The sequence below is a fragment of the Mirounga leonina genome, unplaced genomic scaffold (genome assembly GCF_011800145.1).
Source record: "Mirounga leonina isolate KUSES-001 unplaced genomic scaffold, KU_Mleo_1.0 Mir_224, whole genome shotgun sequence".
NCBI classification, from domain to species: Eukaryota; Metazoa; Chordata; class Mammalia; order Carnivora; family Phocidae; genus Mirounga; species Mirounga leonina.
The window spans coordinates 3,902,279-3,927,837 of record NW_023270615.1 but is presented as its reverse complement, the minus strand read 5'-3'; the positions used below and the strand labels follow the sequence as shown (position 1 = coordinate 3,927,837).

Here is a 25,559-nt window from a genome sequence, read left to right as displayed (position 1 = left end):
AGGTCCTCTACCCATTTTTTTATTGGATTGTTTTTTTTTTTTTTTTTTTTGGTGTTGAGTTGTATAAGTCCTTTATTTATTTTGGCTGTTAGCCCCTTATCAGATCTATCATTTGCAAATTCAGTAGGTTGCTTTTCTGTTTTGTTGAGGGTTTCCTTCACTGTGCAAAAGCTTTTTATTTTGATGTATTCCCGATAGTTTATTTTTGTTTTTGTTTCCTTTGCCTGAGGAGTCTGTATCCAGAAATACGTTGCTAAGGCCGATGTCCAAGAGATAACTGCCTATGATTTCTTTTAGTAGTTTTATGACTTCAGGTCTTTAATCCACTTTGAGTTTATTTTTGTGTATGGTGTAAGAAAGTGGTCCAATTCCATTCTTTTGCAGGTAGCTGTCCAGTTCTCCCAGCACCATTTGTTGAAGAGAGACTGTCTTTTCCCCCTTGTATGTTCTTACCTCCTTTATCATAGATTAATTGACCATATAGTTGTGGGTTTATTTCTGGACTCTCTGTTTTGTTCCATTGATCTGTGTGTCTGTTTTTGAGCTAGCATCATACTGTTTTGATTACTTAGCTTTGTAGTATGTCTTGAAATCTGGGATCGTGACACTTCCTAGTAAGTGTTTTATTTTTTTTTTAGTTGAGAATGACAAAGCCATCAACTTTCCTGAATACACTTCGTCTCTATCACACATTTTGAATGCTCACAGCCTTTACACCCAGAATCTTCCCTTTTAAGAGTAAAATATGTCATTTCAAATGCTGTAAAGCTCGAAATAGCCTCTGTTTACCAATATGATAAAATATTCAGATTTCTAAATCTGGTTAAACTAAATTCATTTTTCCAATTTTTTTTGAAGGCGAGGAGGGCTTTGGAATAATTAAAGAAATGAATAAAAGAGCAAAGCATGCCAGTTACACTAGTACTAAAGTCAAATTAGAGATTTTTCTCATTTAAATGTATCTTAATTAATTAGATAGGAATATCTGAATGGAGATTGCCAAACTCAGAGTAAATTGTTTTATTTCTGCAGAATGAGATGGATGGGTTAGAACAGTGGTTCTTCACCTTGGTTTGTATTAGAATCACCTAAATATTGATACCCTGGCCTTAACTCAGATGCTTAAGTTAGAAGCCCTGGGGTGGGTGTGGGGGGACAAACATGAGTATTTTATTTAGTGCCCATGTAATTCTAATGTATGACAGTTGTTGAGAATCACTGAATCTAAAAAGAAGATTTACCATTCCAGGAGTAATTCCAGAAACATTTCCACCTATCAAAATACGTACTCTTCTCTGTTTGTTTCCATATATGTGGAAATGCTTCAAGTTGCTAAGGTGATCAGTAAGGAAAAGAATACAGACCTAAACGCGGGCTGTGTGTGCTCCTTCTCCCTCGGCCTCTCTTGGACGATTTCCATTGTGGGAGTGTGATGTGTGTCTTACAAGCAGGTGGAATAGCTTAAATATTAAACAATAACTTCTTTTAGTTTCTCCAGAAATTACTTACAGATGGGTTTTTAAGAACTTTGTAGAAGAATAGCTGATTATAAGTAGCAGTAGTGAATGTTCTTATCTGGAGGAATATACAAGGATTATTTTACATGAAGGACATAATTATTCGTTTTGGACAAAAAGGGACTGAAGAACATAAAAGCCTAATGCCATTTACAGCTCATTCTTGAAGAACTGTTACACATAGCGTTTATGTCGGATGCTGAACCCAGTCGTTATCTCTAATATACTAATAGGAAAAATTGAGTTCCTTTGGGGGAAATATTGTGATTGAGTACTGAAGACATGACTTTCAAACTTGCACTTGACACAGTGGGGTTGTCAGAGTCAAGTCAGAAAGTTCTCTGCAGGGACACCTGGGTGGCTCAGTCCATTAAGCATCTGCCTTTGGCTCAGGTCATGATCCCAGGATCCTGGGACCGAGCCCCACATCAGGCCCCCTGCTCATCGGGCAGCCTGCTTCTCCCTCTCCCACTGCTGCTCCCCCTGCTTGTGCTTTCTCTCTCTCTGTCAAATAAATAAATAAAAATCTTTTTTAAAAAAAAGAAAATTCTCTGCATTTTAGTAGAGAGTTTGTTTTGTTTGCTTTATCTGCAGCATCTTTGGATCAGTGCTTGGCATATCATACACATTCAGTAAATACTTAATATCTAGGAAGGCTGTAAAAGTATAGAGTAAAATATAGAAAATGACATTTAATATTCACATTGACACTGACACTTAAGAAATCAAAAATATAGACTGGAGGAGAATCACATTAAAAAGGGTTTCTGAGGACTCTTTAGTTGGCCAAGTTCATTCTGCTACGAACAGGTCAATTTTAAGCTACTTCTTCAATTAGAAAAACATCACCAAGAGAAGTCATGGGGTCACAGACTGCATCCTGGCTCCATCATACCTGGAATTAACATGTGTTCTGTTCTAGGCTCCAAGTTTTCTGGAGAGGTATTATACATGTTGGCTTGTCTAGGGAAAGCAAGACTTGGGAAGACTTGTTGCATGAGAAAAAAAAAAAAAGGAAAAACTTGGATGTTCAGCCAAGAACAGGGAAGACCTAGTAGGGATGTGTTGGCTGGCTGACTCATAGAGGAGGGATTGACTCTTCTGGGTTGGCTCCACAGGCTAGAACCAGGAGTAGTAAGTGGATTTAGGCTAATTATCTGGGAGAAGTTTCTGACAAATGGGCTACCCCAGGAAATGCAGTGCTGTATACCAATCTGAAGAATGGATTCTGCATCCAATGGGGTGAGTCAGATTAAAATCCTGCTAAAGTTTTTTTTCCAGTTCTGATATTCTGTGATTTGCTTTGAGGCAAGTCTCATGTCCCATGTGAATAGTGGGGCAAACTGTAGATTTCTCACTTGAAATTGGGAAAGGTTATTGCTTACTCTGTTTTCTCTGTCTTACATTTCCTTGGTGAAATTGTATCTGTTTCTTGCTTGCTTGGGATTTGAAGTAGGATGTTTTTGATGACTCGCTTTTAATGTGAACTACAGGGACCTAGATTCTCCCACACCCTGCTGATCAGGTAGCTTTAAAATGAAATAATGAGGCCTCGTATTAGTGAGGGCAAGGAGGTGGGTTGGGGTGGGAATATTTGAGTGTGCCCATTGGATCACATATGGTGAACCAAAACCCTTTGAATGCATTTTAAGCAGAAGTCAAAGTGCTATAGAAAAGCTTAGAGTTTTGGAGTCAGATACTTTCTCATTTGGGCATGTAACTTACCTTTTCTCATGTTTGGACTCCATTTCCTTCTCCCTAAAATTAAAATACTTCTTCCTTTGTTGGAAAGATTGGAGATAATGTAGGAAAACTTCAGTAAGTGGTAGCTTTGGTTATTAGTAGTGTTAACTACATGATGGCTTTGAAGAAACAAGCCATTTGCTAGTTCTCTTTTGCTGGGCAAAATCTTGGTTTTCGGGGTTTTTTTTGAGCATTAGACTTGATAATGCTAATACAGAGCTTAGCAGAGTGCTGGGCCAATACTCAACACTGTTATTATATTGGTACAGTTATTTGGAAATTGATCATCGAATACCCAGAGGGTCCTGAAAATAATGAAAATAATGAAATATAAATTGGCTCCAAATACGAATAGTCCAGTTTCGTTTCCTTTGCTTCTCACAGATGTCTACTGAGGTACTAGTTCTACCTTCTAGTGGTTTCTGGTTGTTGCTGTAACAAGTAACCACCCACTTAGTGGCTTACAACAACACAAATTTATTATCTTACAGTTCTGGTGTCCGGAAGTCCTAGCCTAAAATGAAGGTGTCCTCAGAGTTGTATTTCTTCTGGAGAGTCTAGAGAAGACTCATTTCCTTGCCTTTTCCAGCCTCCAGAGAAGGATGTGGATGGCCAGATTCCCTGGTTTGTGGTTCCTTCTTCCACCTTCAGAACTAGCAGCATAGCATTTTCAAATCTCTCTCTCTCTCTCTTTTCCTCTCTTTATTTCCCCCCCCCACCCTGCATCTCTGATTTGTGCTTCCACCTCTCTCTCTGACCTCAGCTTCCACGATCACATCTTCTCTGATTTTGCTGCCTTCCTCGTATAAGGACCCCTGTGATTACATTGGATCCACCCAGATAATCCAGGATAATGTCCCCATCTCAAACTCCTCAATCACAGCTGCGAAGTCCCTTTTGCTATATCTGGTGATGTAGTCATAGGTTCTGGGAATTGGGATGTGAACATTTCGGGGGGGCGGGGGTGTGTCACTATTCAACCCATCACATGCCTACATATGTCAGAATATTGCTCTGAAATCACACAGATTAGACATCTTTCCTTGAGTACCCTGATTTAAAGAAAAAGTTATCATAGGGCTTTTGCTCTGAATTTACGCACTCTGATGCCTTTTCTGAAAACCTCTCCAAAGAGCTCATATGTTGAGTCTGAACTTAGAGGAACTTAGGAAGAAATCACAAGTATTCTATGAGCGACTGATTGAGACTAAAGTCTAGAAAAGATAGTCTTCATATTATTTTGTAGCATTCCATGGCCCAGTGCAATGGTATCTAAGATGTGTGGGGCCAGATATTACTTGTTTAACGTGGAATGCCCTTTGAACTTATGAAGATATGCCTTAAAGATACTTTCTCACATGGAGACACTAAAGTAAGGTTCTTTTGCATCTGCTCAAAGTAGAACTATCCCTAGAAAACATCCCCTCTCTGTACAGCTCTTAGGGATACAGTCTTCTGGGTAATTGAGATCTCTGAGTAGCTGTGGTTTTATTTATTATTTATTTTTTAAGATTTAATTTATTGTAGCAAGAGAGTGTGCACGAGCAGGAGGGGTAGAGGGAGAGGGAGAGAGAATCTCAAGCAGACTCCACGCTCAGCATGGAGCCCGACTCAGGGCTCCAACCCAGGACCCCAAGAATCAAATGCTTAACCAGCTGTGCCACCCAGGCGCCCCTCGTTAGCTGTGGTTTTAAATTCATCCTTAGAAACCTTTTATTTTATTTTATTTTTATTTTTTATTTTTTTAAAGATTTTATTTATTTTATTTGACACAGACAGAGACAGCGAGAGAGGGAACACAAGCAGGGGGAGTGGGAGAGGGAGAAGCAGACTCCCCGCTGAGCAGGGAACCCGATGTGGGGCTTGATCCCAGGACTCTGGGATCGTGACCTGAGCCGAAGGCAGACGCTTAACCAACTGAGCCACCCAGGCGCCCCGAGAAACCTTTTATTTTAAACATCTCTTAGAGTAGTTAAGAACATATGCTCTGGAGTTAGGCTTCCTGGGATCCACCTGAGCTTCACCCTTTGCTAGCTGTGTGGCCTAAGTCAAATTCTTAAATTTTGTGAGCTTCTGCTTTCTTGTGTGTAACTTGGAAATCATGATACTTACTTCAGTCTGTTGTGTGATGAGAATGCAGTGCAGTAATGCCTGGCACTTAGTCTGTACTCTGTAAATATTAGCCGTTCATCAGATATCTGCATTGACTTGCCTTCTCATTTAATATTTAATGAACTCAACAGGCTTGTTATAAATATCATTTTTGTTCAGTGATTCCAAGAGGTCGTTGACTATGAAGGGACAAGGGAGGGAACTAAGAAACATAAAGGCAGACTTTGGTGGTAGATTCTTAATTTTCGGACATGTTTATATGTGGTGACTTTATTCATTCAACATTTAGTAAGCATAAAGCATATGTTACTTTATATGTTAATGTTATGTCCCAGGAAGGGTCATAAAGAAATGAGCAAGAAACTTTGCCAAAGGTCTCCCATAGAGACATGCTTACGATTGTGTTGATTTCCCCCTTGGGCAGGGGTCATTCATTCTGCACGTTTGTTGGGTAAGCCTAGCAGTGTTAAGAGGAGCTAAGATGGGGCACTGTTTCTCCCTCTCACTCTCCTTCTGTGCATGTGCTCTCTCTCTCTTACTCTCTCTCAAATAAATAAAGTCTTTAAAAAAAAAATGAAGAGGAGCTAAGACTAATCCATCAGTGAGTCAAATAAAAATCCCTGCCCTTATGGGGCTAACATTCTAATGGGGGAAGACCAATAATAAATGGGATAAATAAAAATAATATATGCCAAATGGTGAGAAGTGTTACAGGGAAAAATAAATCAGGGAAGGGGGGTATGGTATGCGGGAGGTCAGTGAAAGCCTCCCTGAGAAGGGAACATTTGACCAAAGATCTGAAAGCAGAGAGGGTGTGAGTCATAGAGATTTAGAAGAGTATTTCAGGCAGAGGAAAATCAGGTGCAGAGACCCTAAGGTTGAAAGCAGTCATGGCCAACCTCTCTTTGCTTCTATTTTGAATGTTATAGAGTCTGGAACACAGAAGGCAAATTATTATAGTGGTTTTAATATTCTCGGGAAAGCACAGAAGAGGCATCACAGTCAGCATTTAAATGAAGGAGAAGCAGTTTATCCAGGTGCTGTGTCTGTAAGTGCTAATGGAATTCAGCAATTGGAAGAGGTTGGTCTGCAAGAACAATGGCCTTGGTGACTTGGTTCTTCCCCATCTCACCTGAGGCGGTGGGATGAGGTGTGAGCTGGAAGGTAAATTCCAGCCCCAGGTAACTGGGTTCTTAAGTTTTCCAATCTGTGTCATTCTGCAGAACGACAGTAGAGGGGAATTTATAACTTTCCAAGTCACTGTTATTAATGTCTAATTTACATACCTCCAGATGCAGCCATTTTTGTAGAAGGTGGGAGGAGTGTTAACCAATCTCTATACCCCAGGGTGGAATGATAAATACTAACAAGTGACTCATCAGGAGGGAGAGAAGCCCTAATTTGTAGTCTTTGCCAATTTTTCTTGATATGTTAATACTTCCGTCATTGTTGATTTCAAGTCCTCAATGTGATGTCATTGGACAGGCTGTTGGGAAGATATGAAAATGGATCTCGTAAGCCTATGATGAGCTGGTTCTAGGTCACAGAAGCACTTGTTACCCATGTAATTACCACTATAATAAAGATACTGAATATTCCCAACATTCCAAATTTCTCCAGGTTTTCCAGGTCAATCCCCACTCCACACCCAGATTGTCACTGATGTGTCTTCTGTCATCATAGATTACCTGTCCTAGGATTTCATATCAGTGGAACTACACCATGTGCGTTCTTTTGCGTCAGCATGATGTTTTGAAATTCATCCATGTTGTCGCCTTTATCAGTAGTTTGTTCCTTTTTATTGCGGCTCCTTCCACTGTATGGATATACCACAATTTATTTTTCCATCTACTTGTTGATGGATGTTTGCATTGTTTCCAGTGTGGGACTGTTATTAAGAAAGGTGCTGTAAACATTTGTGTATTCGTTTTGTTTCAAAATAGGGTTTCCTTTTTTTCGAGTAAATACCTAGAAATGAAGTGCCTGGGTCATGAAGAGGATGTGTGTTTCATAAGAAATTACCAACGATTTTCCAAAGATGTTGAACCATTTTATACTCCTGCTAGCAATGTGTGAGACCTCCAATTCTCCACCATCTCGTCAGAGCTTGGTATTGTCCATCCTTTGAACTGTAACCATTTTGGTGTGTGTACAGTGTTTTTATGATATTAATTTGCATTTGAGCATCTTTTTACATGCTTATTGGCTGTTTGTATATCTTCTTTTGTGAGATGTCTTTTCAAATTTTTGCCCATTTAAAAAAATTTCTGGAGTGGAGATAAATAGCTTTTCAAAAGGGAGTTCAGAATTTGGATAAATGTATAAATTGGACAGGGCAGGAGGGAGAACAAGGCAGACAAGTTTTATTGAGGTGGCCACAGGGCCTTTGACCTTGCTGCTTCATAATCAGGGTGACCAAATTTGATGGGGACTGCCCCAGTTTAAGTATTGAAAAGTTCTGTGTCTCTGGAAACACCTCAGCCCTGGGAAAACCAACATAGTTCATCACCCTATAGAACTATGTATAAAAAATTTGCCACCTATATGCCTGGAGTCATTAGACTGGAGGGGATTTTAGTCGCAAGCATTGGTGAGACTGTTGGTGGTGAATGAATTCAGGAAGGCCACACTGCTCCTCACTGGGGTCAAAGCCATTGCAAAACATAAATCTTCTGGCTCCTAACTCTGCTCAGAAGTCAATAGCTCCCTTGTGACATAAGAATTTAGGTATACAGGGAAGGTTCCCTCTTACTAGCAGAAAAACAAAACCAAAAGCAAAAACCCTCCAATAATTGTTTTCTGACAGTGATTGTTTTTAGAAATTATAAACACAATGGTCTCATTTATTTGGCTTAAGTTTTGAATTTCTGATCAAATGCAGTTGTTCCTGGGAGAACCAAGACATTGAGTCTCACCAGTCATTTACACCTTAGTATAAAATAGTTCATTAAAAAAACTTTTCTAAGAAGAGTTTGGTTTGATGGGGCGCCTGGGTGGCTCAGTTGGTTAAGCGACTGCCTTTGGCTCAGGTCATGATCCTGGAGTCCCGGGATTGAGTCCCGCATCGGGCTCCCTGCTCGGCAGGGAGTCTGCTTCTCCCTCTCACCCTCCTCCCTCTCATGCTCTCTGTATCTCATTCTCTCCGTCTCAAATAAATAAATAAAATCTTTAAAAAAAAAAAAAAAGAAGAGTTTGGTTTGAGAAAGGGTCATGATAGGAAAATTCTGGGTGCAAGGATGAGAGGCTACCACTAAGGAAGAAAAGGCACAGATGCTTGACAGAATTGGGAGCAAAAGATGAAATTTATTGGCTTAGTGTTGTATAGAGTTGTGTTGCTAGGCAGGGAAGAGTGTTTTGTGCATGACTATAGAGAAAAGGAGCTTAAGAGGGTCAAGAGGGAAAGAATTACTCTCCTTCCTTTATGTGGGATTAAGGGAAAGGTTGAGCTATGGCTATTCTATTGATTTTATACTTCGTATATGCCTATGGTTTCTGATTTATTTATAAAACCTCCCTATGTTAGTTACCTATTGCTTCTTGTTTTAGCCCTTGTTGGTATTGGGTAACATATAAACACAGTCATCTTTTGTTTTACATTACCCTGGAGGAGCTGGGTGGAATGTCTGCTTATAGATAATATTACTGCTTTGTTTTCATACCCTGTCTTTCTTCTGAATAGCTCTCAACATGTTATGACATTTTTCTTCTTAATGTCTATTAAATGCCCTCAGCATGCTCAGTGCTGTTGAAAGACTATGAAAGACACAATTCTCACCAATAAGGGACATGCATATTAATAGACAAGGGACATAAACATGCTTTTAAATATATATATTTAGATATTAAAATGTCTATAACTCTGCAAGGTGACAGATTATTTTGTTTGAATGATGTAGAATGATGGAACTAACACGCGCTACTCCTTAGCTGTTGTAGCAAAAAAGAAAGAAAGAAAAGAATAACGACGTCTCTGCCTACAACCTTCTGAACCATAACCCTGGCAGATTTGGTACTTCAGTAAAAGTGGAATTAAACTATTTTTGCTGAAATTAACCTTGATTGGATAGTCCTGTTATACTCACACCAGAGATTTTGAATCCTCTGTAGGTCTAACGTATGCAATTTTAGCAGCTCGAGGATTCTGATGTTCATAGCATCCACTCTGCAGTCTTTGCTGAGAACCTATTACGTGTTGAGCCATATAGTAGGAACTGGAAATAAAGTGTAAGCACGACAGATGTGTCTCTGTCTCATCAGAACATACAGGCATGCAGGTGGGGGTGCAGACATTAAACAGATCATTGTACTGATCGAAGTATAACCACAGGCCTATGTTTTAATGATTCTGTGAGGCAGTGGAACCTCACCTGGCCTGGGGGGTTTGAAGACTTCCTACTTGAGGCGACACATACAGGACAAGGAAGAGGGAAGCCAGGTGGAGAGGGCGGAGGCGGGGAAGGAGGTTGTCCTGCAGGTAAAGGGAACAGCAGGTCTGAGTCAGGGAACTCTTCCAGGCCAGACTCTGAAGGATGGAGAGTCTGTGTGATTTGAAGTGAGCCCAGAGAGCCGGATTCTGCAGGTGCCGTGGGTCAGAGGAGGATAATGGTCTTCATTCAATGACTTAGGTAAAGCCTGTAGGGGAGTTCTTGGCATAGCATCGATGTTAATATGATATTATATTATAGTTATAAACTACAGTATTAAGTAATATTCAATGTTAACTATTACTCTTTCTTTTCAGAGCAGAGGGAAGCCCTGACAAATTTTAGGCAGGAGTATGACCAAATTTGCATTTTGTGGCCTTTTTCTGGCTGTGGTGTAGAAAACAGATTTGAGAGAGGAGGCTGGTGCATATGGCTCTGAGAAGACTAGAAGCAAGTGTGTTCATCTAACAGGTGGTCAGAACACAGTGAGTCACCCAGGGCCTGGGCCTCACTAGTGCCTAGAACCGTTCATGACTCAGGAGATACCTAACTTGGAGGATCTCGAAGTTGTGTAAGATTGTGTAAATGTGTAGCTACTTTTTCAGAAGTTTTGAGCTATCCAATTTTAGATTTAGTAGGGAGCCTACTGCAGAATCCACTAGTCATTCTACTTTGGAAGGCATTCGGTATAGACTATTAAATAGCTTGTAGAATCGTTCGAGAAGGCAAAGCTTTCAGAAATATTCCCCAACGCCACATCACAGCATGGGCCTTCCCAAGAGTTGCTGCTTCGTCCTCAGCAAAAACCTGAGGAATGAGGAAGCTACCCTCTGTTGCCCCCATAGCTCTTTGATAATCTCTTGCCAATTTATCAACAAAACAGGATGTGCAAAACGAATGCGCAGAAAGCTAGCAGCCAGCATTAAGACCTCTACCACCGCAACCACTAAGCACATGAAGGCCTCTAAGAACCCGGCCCAGGATGCTGTAGTCTGCCTTTGTTTGGCAGAACCTTAATCACGTCAGAACCCTGGCTGCAGAGAGTTGAGCTCTTTAGCTCTGCAGTGCAGGAAAGTTCACCGGAAGGATGCTGGAACGAGCCCACCTGTAGGATGCACCATGCAACCTAAGTTCAGATGCTAGCTAGCCATTCAGCAGGGATTTACATTTCCCCCCGTCACCATACTAGCTGTGTACGTGTGGGCACTCCCTGAGCCTCAATAACTTCATTTATCAAAGTGGAGGTAATGATACTTATCTTCCAGGGTTCCTGGGGGAATTAAGTTAAATATGATAAGCAGAAGAGCTGTAAGATGCCTGGCACATGGTAGACATTTAGTCAATGAGACATCAGTCAGTCACAGAACACCATTCCCCAACTCTATAGAAGAAACAGTATCCCTGTAAGGAGGAGATAAAGTAGAGCTTCCTGCTAGAGAGATTTCATGGCCTAGAAACAGGTGGCCCTGTACCAGGTGCACGGACTTTGGGAAGCAGATTTGCCCCCGGAAGAGTATGTGGGATTTGTGTGCGCATGCTAGTTCATTTAGTTGTTATTTCTTTCATTTTTAATTAGTTTTTTTAATTTAAAAAATAATACATACACATAAACAATGAAAAGAAAGGCTCTCTTTGTAGTTCAAGTATTCTTCCTGAAATGTCTATGCATATAAGCATATATGTAATACGGATTCTTTCTTTGCTCACCTACAAAAATGGGGTCATATTTTCTCCCTTCCTCCTCCTCTCTCTTTCTCTCTCCCCTTCCTTCCCCCCTCCCTCCCTTCCTCTCCTTTGAGATAATTTATTTTAGTTCATATAGAACCAAACGCCTACTGATTATAGCTAGTTGTTTGAATGATTCTGCTTTACAAAATTCCTCTAACACCTGTTCTTACACAGAAGTGACTGTATCTGTATAATAAATTTTTAGAAGTGGAAAAGCTGGGTCAAAGGTTAGGTCCAGTTTATAATTTTATTGATATTACCAAATGGCTTTCAAAGCAGTTGTTCCAGGGAATGCCCTCTACCAACGCTGTGTATGCCACATTTTTGCATACATCCTTCCCAACAGTGTATCATCAGACTTTCTGACTTTGGTCAGTGAAGATGAGGGAAGTTAAGAGGTGATACTAGGGTACACCAAGAGAAATTCTGATCGAGGGATGGAGGTAAGGGATTGCAGGATAGGAGGTGAGAGAAAGTAGGACTGAAATTCAAATTTAGAAGGGAAACCAGTAATCTGACACTCTGTGCCCGGCAAGGACTTGACCAGGCAATGCACCTGTTACTATGTTCAGTCCTTGTAACCACATTCACCCATACACATTTTTACCCCCCATTTGACTCTGACACCCAGTCTCTGTGTCCTTATTTTACAGTTAAGGAACCAAGGCCCAAAATACTTAAGTGATGTATCCAACATCCCAAAGCATGCTAAGTCAGGGCAAGGGTGCTGTTTTCCACCTTCGTACATGCTACATAAGTCCAGGATTTGAGTCTTTACCAAAGAGGCCACAAAGGATCAGAATTCTATCTCCAGGGCATATTTCATCCACATTTGAGTTTAATGGCCCAGTTGAATTCAGTTATTTCCTATAATCGAAGAGGTTCCATTATAGTTGCGTGGACATGGTCTGAAACTCACGGACCTTTTTCATGCTGGTAATAGGTTCTGTATAAAGTTCTTCCCCAAAGAGTTTATGTCCCTTTCCACAAAAACTACTGTGTTTACCCAAGGAGCACTCTTGACAAAAGCTACATGAGATGAAAGCTGTAAGCTCCTTGGGATTTTAAGATTTTCTTATAAAGGATGACGCAGCCTATTGTGAGTTCTACGCTTAGTCCTCTGGAATCTTAAAATTGTCCTGTAAATCCCTCCTTGAAGCTCTTTTGGACCCTGAGGCTAGCATCTGTGTCCTCTTCCTCATTGTTGCTGCTGTCTCGGAGTTCCCGATCTTTTCTGTGTACATCTGGGCAATTTCCACTTGAGTTAAAAACGTGTGACTTCCGATTGTCAGATCTAATGATGATTAGAGACATTCATGTAGAGTGTAAAGTCCCAGTGAGGGGGGTCACTTTTCAGTGGCACAGTATTTGGGTTGATCATTGTCATTGGAGGTGTGGGATGATGATTGAGAATTGATGGAAAGAAGAGAACTAAAAAAATAAACCTTTTATCTGGAAAATGAAAATGGGCCAATGACTTTTTTTTTTTTTTAATTAAGAAAGCCAACTTTTGAATTGTCCCAATTGGAAAACATCCTGTTGATGGTCACTGTTTTAGGGCAGAGCCATGGTGTTCTGGAGAAATAGTCCATCTGATGTACTTGTGCAAAGCAAAAAAAAAAAAAAAGTCCGTGTCAAAGAAGGGAATTTGATGGAATTTGAGGGCTGCAATGATCTTAGAAGTTAACTAGCCCAACGCCTGGTTTTATAGGAATGGAAATGGAAACATGTGGGATTTAGCCCAGAAGCCACTTCTGAACAGTGTCAGTCGGAGCGAGAACCAGGCTCTTCTGTCTCCACTTGGTGTATTGTTCAATTTCCATGCATGTGACCCACATCTGATAATCTGCTGAGACAGTATGATTATCTGGGATTTTGTTTGTTTTCCGGAAGTGCCAGTGACTTATTTTCAAAGCTATCCTAAACAGACCTAACTGCTTTCAACGCAAGAGAGGGGTGCACAGATGAGAAGATGAGTCTGTTAAAAGAGGTGGCCGCGAAGACAGTGGATTGAACTCCTTTTATACAGGATGCTTAGTTGATAGGGGGGATATGTGATCTTCGCCTCGTTGCAGACACCGCCGTCCCACTTTTAGTTTGTGATAAATGCATAACTGCCATGTAGTTATATTGCCGACTTAAGTCGGGAAACTAAGTAGTGTTTTCTTTGTGAATGACCAACTGCTCAGGACTTGTTTCAAATTGATGATATAAATAATCTAACAAGGTCCTTCATTGTACATTTCTCAGAGCAAACAGAATGCAGTGTGTTTTTATAACCAGCTAGCTATTTGATTTTTTTTCTCTTTCCCACATTTAGATATAAATGGATATAGAATTACTTAAAATGCTGCATATAAATTAAACATTAAAAGGGAGATATGGAGAGGCTAAGCTGCCCCATTATAATCTTCAGTTCCACAGTCACTGCCTCAAGGACCCTCCATTTCATGTCACGTGTCCTTCTTTGGAAAAGTGATCACCAAGGTTCAAGTAACATTTAAGCGTAGAGGCAACTGCATAATTTATGGACCTTTTTTTTTGGTTTTGTTTTGTTTTGTGTTCTTATTTTAATGAAACAGGAAAACAGAAGGCTCCCTTTAAGTCCCACTAACTCCCCTTGTGCTTCCCTCCTGTCTTTGCAGATCGGGGCCCTGAAGGACTACTACCACTTCTACCATAGCAGGACGATTAAAAGGTCAGTTCTCTCGAGCAGAGGAACCCACAGTTTCATTTCAATGGAACCAAAGGTAAGAAGAACCAGTTGGGTGGGGACCAAGAGGCGAAAGCTTCTGCATTTTTCATTGGTAATAGCACACTAGGAACTGATGACCAGCGTGAAGGCTCACATTTCGGGAAGCCGTCCTATTATCCTTTGGTCCAGTGTCTTGGCTTCTGCTTTGGACAAAAATAGATCACTTGATTTTCACTGAACTACCATTATCATCCCACTGGATCATAAGTATGGGTTCTCATGGAGGAGGAAGGAGTGTGTGCAAGGGGAGATACTGATTGATTCAGAAGTGTTGAAATGGTAAGAATACCACACCATCTTACTGATTTGCATGTAGATCTGAGGTTCTAGCCAAACTCCATAGAGGGATCCCTAACAAAATCCTTAGGCCAGGCGTCAGGGCACCATGGATCCTTGCAATTTCATCTGACGTTGACAGAGCCATGCCTTTGGCAGCCTGAGGACTAGATCATGTCTGGGACAGGAGGGATACTGAATACAGAAGGGATAGAAGCTGGCTCCTGGTTTTGAGGTAGGGCTCATCAGGTAATTTTCTTGCATGTTGTCTTTACTCCATGTCCTTTGGGGTTATATAGACAACATCTCCCTGGGAGTACCTAGAAGGAGATATGATACATCCACGTTCTCCCGCTCCATTCTGGAGAGGTGGGACAGCTTTGGACTGGGAGATAGGAAGCTGAAGGGTGTTAGGGACAAACCAACTAGTAACTGGCGACTAACAGTCAGGGGGTGAGTTACACACACACATGTCCTTATTAAATTAGAGGGAGGCACGGACTCTGAGGGGGACCTCCTTGGCCCCCCATATGTGGCAAGTAAAACGGAGAAGACAGCTGTACCAGCCTGCCCCAGTTCCTTTGTGGACTCACTGTTGATTACTTATTGATTAGGAGGGGTTTTTTTCCACCCCCATTATGTTTTGGATTTGCCATATGAACTCATCTTCACATAAATTGGTGAACAAGTCCCTACAAGTGAGCATGGCAATCTCACCTAGAGATCCCACGAAAATTGTATTCCTCATTAAAGCAAAAAGTCCTTATTTGCATTAATATGCAAATCAGGTTTGCAGTTTGGAGTGCTGCCCTCTGTTATGTGCCACGGTTTGCCTTGTTTAATTTGTTTCTGGAATATTATCACACGGTTGTTCATGATTGTGAAATTGTTATCTTGGTCATTCAAGAAAGCACATTTCTTGTAGGTCCCAACTTTCTATAACCCAATTTTGGATTATAGGAACATCCCCTAAGACTTACACTCCAGTGGCCTGAGGATTGTATTTTTTTTCCCCTTCATCTCTATTCAGAATTGAATGTCTCTGGAAAAGCAATCTGTTGGGATGTTCTTGAATTAGCTAAATTTTTGAAGCAAAGTCACGTTTTTCATCTGCTAAACAACATTTTTTGAAGCTTTCTTGAACTTTGGTAATTAAAATGATTCCAATTTCATACCTCATGTGTGTAGTCAGTGTGAATTTGAGAAACCAAGTACTAGTTGGTTTGGGAGGTAAGAACAGAATGTAATGAGGCATTGTGTTCATAATGAAATATTTACTGAATATGGAGTTGCTTCAGTCTTTAATGCCATCTTGGGGAATCTTGGTCTTCATGTCGTCTTCTTTTTTTTTTAGCTTTATTTATTTGAGAAAGAGAGAGAGAGAGTAGGGGGAGGGACAGAGGCAGAGACCCTTCAAGCAGCCTCCCCGCTGAGCGTGGAGCTTGACGTGGGGCTCGATCCCACAACCCATGAGATCTCGACCTGAGCTGAAACCAAGAGTCAGACATTTAACTGACTGAGCCACTCAGGCACCCCTCCCTGGTCTTCATTCCTTTTCATCTTGGTGCATCAGATAGCTTATGCAGCATCCCACAGAGACCTTGGATGCTGGTGCACATCATACTTGGAATGTATGCCCTTCCTCACCCAGTCCAGAGAGTAGGGCCATTTCAGGACACTTCTAGGGCACATGCTCAGTTACCCTTCCTCCTCAATAAAAATAATCCCCCTTGGGAGAGCCATATCTTACTTTTTATTTGGATGCCTCCTGCCCCTCATTACCACCCAGCCATTTATACAAGAGGGTCATAATCCTACCGACTTTGCAGCTGGAACACCATGATGGGCGCTGCCCACAGTTTCTTTTAGATACTTCTTACAGTTCATTCATTCATTCATTGGCCATTTCTTGAGCCAGTAGTATATGGCAGGCCTTATGTTTGGCTCTGGGGATTTGGAGACATAGTGGTGCCCAAGGGGAGCTCACTGCAGGCTTCCACGGTGGCTGTCAGGGAAACCCAGAACAATCCAGTGCTTCTCAGGTGTTGGGGATGGGGGGAGCAAATGGGATGGACGTGCACTATATTCCTCCTCCTTCTCTAGTTCTGTCCTCGAAGAGCTCAGGCCCACTTGGGTCATTATTATTATTTTTTAATCTTGAAAACCTTTTTACTTGGGGAAGTCACAGAAATGTTGTGAGGAATCCCTATGTAAGCTTCCCACCTTCCCCAAATGTTAATGTTTATGTTTTACATTTTACCATACCTACTTGATCATATTCTCTCTCTCCTCTCTATACACAAACACACCCCCCCACACATATATGTATGTGTACAAATCCATATATATAAGTTTTTTTTTTGAAAATTTGGGAGCATATTACATACATGATGCTCCTATGACTTTATGGATTTCACTGTGTATTTACTCAAACCAAGGACATTCTGTTATTATAACTGGAAGTACAGACAGTTAACATTCTGGTAAAAATCTGGATATTAACAATGATTTAATATTATTATCCAATCTACAGATTTCATTCAAGTTTTTCCACTTGTCTCTTTTGGGGGCCAAGAACACATCTAGCTGTCATTTGTCCCATGTCCCCTTTGTAGATTGTGTCATACTTCTTTCCCTTTTCTTCTTTTTTTTTCTTTCAACACTAGCACTTTTTTCTTTTTAAAAATTTATTTATTTTAGAGAAAGCATGTGCACATGTAAGTGGGGGGAGGGGCAGAGAAAGGGGGAGAATCCTCAAGTGGACTCCCCACTGAGCGTGGAGCCCAACACACAGCTCGATCCCAGGACCCAGAGATCATGACCTGAGCCAAAATCAAAAGTCAGATGCTTCACCAACTGAGCTACCCAGGCGCTCCGTCAGCTAAAAGTCTTTTTGAAGGTTACAGGCCGGTTATTTTGTAGATTATCTAACATCATGATTAATTCAGGTTTAGCAAAAACACCAGAGGAGTGCTGGGTTCTTAGTGCCTCAGATCAGGAAGTGCGTGATGTTGACTTGGTTTGTTAGTCATGATTTTAACTTTGGTTCCTTGGTGGTGACACACGTAGCATCTGCCAGTCTTCTCTATGTTAAAATGACTAGTTCCGGGCGCCTGGGTGGCTCAGTTGGTTAAGTGACTGCCTTCAGCTCAGGTCATGATCCCAAGGTCCTGGGATCGAGCCCCGCATCAGGCTCCCTGCTCGGCCAGAAGCCTGCTTCTCCCTCTCCCACTCCCCCTGCTTGTGTTCCCTCTCACGCTGTCTCTCTCTCTCTCTCTCTCTCTCTCTCTCAAATAAATAAATAAAATCTTTAAAAAAAATAAAAAAATAATAAAATAAAATGACTAGTTCCCCCTCCCCTTTTTAAAAGATTTTATTTATTTATTTGACAGAGAGAGACACAGCGAGAGGGAACACAACAGGGGGAGTGGGAGAGCGAGAAGCGGTCCTCCCGCCTAGCAGGGAGCCCGATGTGGGGCTCCATCCCATGACCCTGGGATCATGACCTGAGCCAAAGGCAGACGGTTAACCAACCGAGCGACCCAGGTGCCCTAGTTTCCCCCTTCTAATGAATAAGTGTTTGATGGGAAGATACTTTGAGACCGCGTGAATGTGTGTGGGCTGACTTTGTATGTTTCACTCCCGGCAGCCTGCATTGGGGGGATAAAGCTAGTGGCCGTGTGACTTGGGAGGTCTTTTCTTGACTGTTAGGTGTATGTATGGTAGATGGTTAGTGTGCTGGAGTGGAGATGCATATGTGATCTGGGTGATGGGACCACGTGGAATGGCTTGGTGGCAAACATTGGTGGTGCATCGAAGTTACTTTTGATTGTCATTTTCTTAAGAAAGGGCATACCAGTGAATTGCAGGGAATACGTACACTAAACAGATCCTGGCTTTTACTTGATGTAGTAAATTGCACGTTTTCTTTTTCCCCTTCTGCTTTTGTTTTTATTTAGAGGGTTCTAAAGAAGGAAGTGCACAAGAGGCCAGGAGGGTTGTAAGAACAACCTTCTGGGGCTAAGAAAATGCTGTGGTCAGTTGGGGCACATTGAGCCCAGAGAACAAGAATAGCCTGATTTCCATATGTTAACATTATATTATGATTAGCTTTTTAAATGACAGAGATGCACAGACTTCTAAGTCAGTGTCACTAGTATAGTAATAACAGTTTTGCAGAAAACATTGGTACCGTATTACAGCAGTTGGACCAGGGAGTCTTGCAATATTCATATCCATACCTTTCTTTTTGACAGACCAGCTTTTTACTCCAAGAGACCCAAGCTAAATTTCAGAAACAATGGTTTTGAGTTAACATTCTCAGAAGCCTCTCATTAATCTGTTTAGAAATCTTTGCCAGCCCTGTGGCATTTGGTCAAGGAGGCTGTCATCTGTAGAGAGCTTTGGAATGGAAGTTCTTTTTTTTTTTAAGATTTATTTATCTGAGAGAGTTGCCATGTGAGTGGGGGGAGAGGCTAAGGGGGAAGGGACAGAATCTCAGGCTGACTCCCCACTGAGTGTGGAGCCAGATGTTGGAGCTTGATCTCACGACCCTGAGATCATGACCTGAGCTGAAATCAAGATTTGGACCTTAATTGACTGAGCCACCCAGGCACCCCAGATGGAAATTCTTTATAGCTTTTGTGCTGCCCATGTGGACACGGGCTGGGGCAGAGGTGGGATTTTTCATTCTCCTCCTTCCTACCCAGAATAGAAAAACCAGAATCCTAAATTTCCTATCAGAGTAGGCAATTAAAAATCTAAAAAACGTAAAAACAAAAAATCCCCCAAAAAACCCTTGCCATTAAGTTCGGTCCTCCTATCTTATCCATGTGTAATTTACAACATAGCTCCTTTTGCCCGTTAGATTTGATCTTGAAAGTTCTGGCCTTTGAGTCTTTTTATTTTTTCCAGCCCTTTTTCTGAGTTCAAGTCTGTTGACTGGTCAGTTTTTATCCAAATCTAGGATAGAATCACCCTCTGCTACAGAGTAAGGGATAGGCGCCTCCCCTGTCTAGTTTCTCCCTGAAGCTCATGTTCGTTAAACTGCCCCATCGCATGGATGTGTACGACTATGTATCTCATTATGGAGAAACTATTCCCATGATATTATTTACTGCAGAATTGTAGGATCCTTAGATTGAGACTTATCTCTTTCCTGTCCAGGGCTGACATACCATCCAGTGTGCTCTTAAGAGGGATTTTTTTTCAGATCTGTTAAGCATGCCCAGTGACAGAGTTCAGTACTGGACAAAGCAAACATTGCTGTAATTGAAGAGATTTAACTTGTCGCGTTCTAACCGGCTTGCCTGTAACGTCTACCCGTTGGATCTCTTTTTTGCCTTCCAGACGTATACGTAACAGCTCATTAAATATCTGAGCCCTTTGCTTCTTCTCTGGGAGCAGCAATTGTCCCTCTGTGAATGCAGCCCAGAATTAAGTGCAAGGCTTTAGCTCACAGAGAGAGCGCCCATTCATGACGTTCATCCATAAGCCATTTCGTCTGAAGAGAACTTTCGGGCAGAGCATTCAAGTATTGTACAGCGACAAAGGGATCTGAGGAAAGGAAGGAAGAGAGAAAAGGAAGTGCTTGGAGGTAGTTAGCAAGACTAGAGGGAAATCAGCCCTGGGAAAGAAGACTGGGAAGTTGCGTTTCCTTACTAACCCAGGTTGGAACCCCTAGTGGCCAGGACTTGGTTTTCAGATGACCAGCCTTTTTCTCTTGTTGCCTCAAGAGTGAAAGACCTGCAATCATGTGATGGAGGAAGTATACAGGGACCCTCCCCCTACCTAGCTGCCATGTTCCTGAGGCACTGGACAAATCCACTTCTCAGTCGAACCCCATCTCCCCCATGGATTCACTTTGTAATTTTGGAATATTTTACCTCCACTTCGGGATGGATCTTTAATTGATCCATGGAGACCACAGCACCTGTGTTTCCTCTTGCTCTTAGCTCTGAGACAAGCCAGTTAGAAGCCGTTCACATGCACCCGATCTCCTAGCAGAGCCTTGGAAGCAAAGAAAGCTCATTTAGTGAGAAACAGATGCTCAGAAGTGTCTGAACTCCATCTTACCTGGCTCCCAGGCATGAATCGCAACCACGCCTTTTTACCCAGAAGATTCCATCTGGCCTGCCACAGCTGTGGGATGGCTTCACCTGAGTCCGGGTGCTTCCTGTTCGGGCCATGCTCTGTTTCCTCTCGCCCCACCTGCCCTCATTCCAGAGGCTGCTTCTGCGAACTGTTTTCTTCGGCGGGTTAATTTTCTGCTCTTGGCTTTTAAACGCGATAATGACTTTATGGTTTGACTTTCTTCTGTAAGGTGCAGTTTTGCAATCTAACAGCCCTGGGGGGTGCTCATCCAGCCGTGTGGGGTGATCCCGGGCGTGGTGAGGTGATGTGATAAGTGGTCTTCTCTCAGGCAGGGACCTGAGTCCTTGTGTTCCCAGCATATGTCATAACCGTGATCATTGCACATAAGCCTCTCGGCATCTCACCAGGGAAAGGCAGTTGCTAAGTATCCTGAGAAGGAATTCCTCTGGAAGCAGTGTGGGCTTGCACCCAACGATGCACAGGGAGGACATGGGCATGGCGGTCAAGGGGGCATACTGGGGGCTGTCTTGTTCCAGACTGCCTTTGTCACCACCTTTTCAGCCGTGACATGCAACCATGATAGTGAAGTCCTGTCTGGTTTTTGGTGGCATTTCTTTGTCTTTGAAAACCCTACTAGGAGGCATATATATTCTTAGCAGAAGCATTCCACTCACAAGTTTGCAACCTTTGGTACAATTATGGTGGCAGGGTGGCTGGGAGTATGAGGAAGACAGAAGGAGGTAGGTGGGTGCAGAGTCCACTGTGTTCCCCACTGCCCCTTCTTTCCTGTCTTGTTTCCAGGTCTCCCCGATGTCTGGATGGCCAGAAACCGGAGAGTCAGATTGTATGCTGCTGGGTTATCTGATGAGAAGGTTTCGGTCATGACCCAAATCCCTTATAGGCAGGAGTGAATTAAAAAAATAAAATAAAATTCTCAGCTACATTGGAAATGTTGCCAGATCTTTATTAGAGAGCACTTGGTTTTCAAAGGTTATAAACTCACATGCCTACAGTGGGAGTGCAGATAACAAGAATGAGTGAGATGGGCCAGATAGAAAATAATTGGGCAAACAGTAAAATGGAGAACCCTTGTTATGCGGAAGGGGGGCCCCCACCCCTTTGCTATAGCCGCTTGTCATATGGGCAGGCTGGCTCGTTCTGCCCCTTCCAGAGAACCGGCAAGTCTAGATGGCTCCACCACATTTCCTGATTTTAAATGTTGGCAAATAATTGGAAAGTTTGAAAATATTTGTGTGGGTCAAAGATAATGTGGCCGAGAGACATCCCTGTTTGTGACCCCTTGAGTAGGCTGTGTTGGGAGAAAGGGAGGAAGGTGTGGACGATTCCAGCATTTTCGTAACTTTGCTTGGGTCTTACCCTCACCTGAACACCAGCGTCATGCTCCCCTGAGTGGCTCAAATGTGATTTTTCTCTGTGTCTTAGTCTCCAAGTTGAAATACGAGGATCTTTTGGGCATAAGGTCACTTAAGTTCTGTAGCAAAGGCTCCTACTGCCGAGGACAGGGTGGAGGGCTCGTTCTAGCTTCGCTTAAGCTTTGCCCCCTTTTCCGCTGACACCTGTAACTGTGCTGGGAGAAACAGTCTTAACGGAATGAAGGTTGGAGGAAACAGGGTAAGTCAAAGAAAAGAACAACTGGCATATAAAGTGATGGCCATGTGAAAACAGGAAGAGAGATTTGATGGGGCAGAGTAGGGTAGCCAAGGAATTTGCGGAAGTCACGTCAGCCACTTGAAGGAAGGGTAAAAATGTGAAATCTTTATTATTTTCTTAGTTTAGATAGTATTTCTAGGATGTCTGTTTCTAAAAAAGTAGATGCTGGAGCTAGAAAATGTCGGGTGATGACACCATTCTAAATTTCTAGATTGGTCTTGTCTTAGTCAGTAGAAATTTATTTCTTATACTCCTGGAGACTGGGAAGTCCAGGATCGAGGTGCTGGTGGAGTCGGTGTCTGGTGAGAGCTAAGTTCCTAGTTCACAGACAGCTGTTCTCCTGTGGTGCCCCTCCTGAAGGGGGAGGGGAGCTCTCTGGGGTCTCCTTTATAAGGACACTCATCCCACTCATATGGGCTCCACCCTTGTGACCTGTTCTCCCAAAGGCCCCACCTCCTAATACCATCACATTGGATATTAGAGGTTTCGACACATGAACTTGGGGGGGAGGGATACAAACATGTAGTCTATAACAGGTCTTAAGAAGGGAATTTTGGAACCATGGGGCAGGTTAGGATGAAATTAGGAAGCAAAGCTAAGGAGTAAGTGAAAACAGCAAACAGCAAACAAAAACCAGCAACAACCACAAAATCCCAAAGGCAATTTTAATTGTCTGGCTTTGAAGAGAAATCATACTGATCCATGTGTTTATTTTAATGAATGCAAGAGTAACTAAGAAATCTAATTAGAACATCACCATTGAAAAGGCCTAATTTGTTAATAAGTGCTTGTAAATTTTGTTTTTGTGCTCAGTCCTACCGAATGTCAGTCAGTTCTTGCAACATCAAAGGAGGCAATGTGGTGCAACAGAAAGAATCTTTGAGTTTTGGTTCCAGCTCTGATCTCTGTTGGGTCATCACTTAACTGTCTGATTCTCCCCCACATTCAAAGATCCATCAGTGTTCATGAATGCACACAAACAATACACTTGAGAAGTAGAGAGTCCAACACAGTGTAATGAATTGTACAAGGCAAGGCAAGGTCAAAAGCACGGCTTGAACCCTTGTAACAAAGTAGTAAGTAGCCAATAAAATGATGTTCTAAGTCTATACATACTGATAAGGAAAGTTTTTCAAAATAAGTGATATAAAAAGAACATATAAGAGGTGTTCTCATTTATGTTTTGGGTTCAAATGACGAAAAAAGGACCTGTGTGTGTATGTGGGTGAAGTTTCATGCAAGGTGGTTTTGGAAGGCTAGACAAACATGTGAAAATGACTCTTAATAGTTACCTTCCACACCGTATGATTTTTTTAAAAAAACTATAGTGCATCTGCTTTTGTTGACATCCACAATGCTTTGGTATCTCAAATCCCATGGGTATATCTCTGTCCTCATCTGACTCTACCTTTCCTTTGACACAGTGATCGATCATTTGCTCCTTCTCGAAAAATGACTCTGTTTCTTGAGACTACATTCTTTCAGGTTTTTCTTGCCTCTCCTGCACCTTCTGTCTTGGTGGTCAATGGTACCCCCTCCACCTCACCTATCAATTTTGGAGAGCCCAGGGCTTACCTTTATGCTGGTGTCTTTGCTTCAAATTTATATCTCCTTCTCTCATCTACCTGACATCTCAAATTAGATATCTAGTAAGCATCTATAAAACACAGTATGACACATACGATACTTTTAATTCCTACACATCACCTTTGTCTTCAGCCCTTTTCTTCCCAGCAGATGGTGCCGTGATATATCCAGTTGCTCAAGCAGAAATAGAGCAGTCTGCGATCTGTGGACTTTCCTCTCCTGCACCGCCACGGGTCTGGTTAATCCCTCTGTCTTTGACCTGAACCACATCAAATGCCTCTATTTCCACTCTTGTTCTTCTCCACGGTCATATTCCCCCGAGAGTATGCTTCTTAAGATGTACAAGGATCAAATATTTCAATGACTTCCCATTGATTTGGGAATAAAATCCATTTTTTTCATAATGATCTTCAAAGGGCATCATGATCTGGCCTCTTCCTACCTCTCTGAGCTAGTTTTTGAAATGCCCCCTTTTTGCTTATTACGCTTAGCCACCTTGGCCTCTCTACCTCTCAAAACACTAAACTCTTCCTCTTTTTCCCTTTCCCTGGAATGCATTTCCTTTGGGCTTTTCCTGATGGATATCTCTCATCTTTTACATATCAAAGCAAAGGTCACCTCCTTTGAAGAACCTTCCCCAGCCCCCCATCCTGAAGTAGACCCTCAATCTCATCTGCCCAGCTACTGTCTAGCCTTGACATGTGACTTTCCTCTTTGCTATCTACCTGAACCCTTATGTTTCTTTATTTGGCTGTTGTTGGTTTTCCCCTTCCAGGATATAAAGTCTGTGGAGGTAGGAACCCCAGACATCTTGTTAATCTTGTTAATCTTGTTAATCTTGTTAATCTTGTGGTATTTTCTTGATAGCATAGTATCTGGCGCATGGAAGACCCATCAGTAGAAGAATGAATGGACGGATGGTATTTGAACATTAATTTTTATGGGAAATCAATGATGGAGACAATAATAAAGCTATAATCTTCTGTGATTTTCTCTTAACTTTGCTACAACTTAAATCCTCTTATGGCGGCCAGCACAGTACTCTCTCATTTTGCTACACACAGGGGAGCCACCAACTGGACAGGCTCTGTGTTATCAGAGCCATTGACCGGGCTTCTGATATTTGGATTCTGGTCTCAGCTTTACTACTAGCTCAGAATTGCTATTAGCATGTCATTCCCCATTGAACTTATTTCACTTATGAAATCATGGAGCAGATGAGCTACTTTCTCCTGTTCATTCCGATCCATTAATTACCATCTTGAACCAGTGTCACTTGTGATTTTACTGCTGGTCCACAGTGCCCATCATGTGCCCTTTTCATATTCTCTTTCTAGTCTTTCCAAACTTTCTCCTTCTCCATTTCTCCCCACTACTTAGAGTATTTCTTAGCACATTTAGTCCTCCTCCAAGACACTGTTTTACCTGAAAGAGCGGATTGTGCAATTAGACTTGAGATGAGCGTTGAGGTTAGTCTTGAGGCAATGCACGTGATAAATGAGGAACAAATAATGTTGCTTCTTTGTTGTCATCGTACACGTCTGTCACTCATACAAGAGTATGATAATTAAGAACGGTAGGTATGGGTGCCTGGGTGGCTCAGATGGTTAAGCGTCTGCCTTCGGCTCAGGTCATGATCCCAGGGTCCTGGGA

The 25,559-nt window shown here is 42.0% G+C and overlaps 1 protein-coding gene across 4 annotated transcripts in view; it reads left to right on the top strand.

Annotated features, from left to right (window-relative positions):
* Positions 1-25,559, top strand: part of PCSK5 (proprotein convertase subtilisin/kexin type 5) — a 463,938-nt gene that overhangs the window by 28,175 nt on the left and 410,204 nt on the right. For all 4 annotated transcript variants that reach the window (XM_035029028.1, XM_035029027.1, XM_035029029.1 and 1 more), the window contains exon 2: positions 14,170-14,274. In XM_035029028.1, the coding sequence (XP_034884919.1) occupies positions 14,170-14,274 (105 nt within the window). The remainder of the gene's footprint in view (positions 1-14,169; positions 14,275-25,559) is intronic.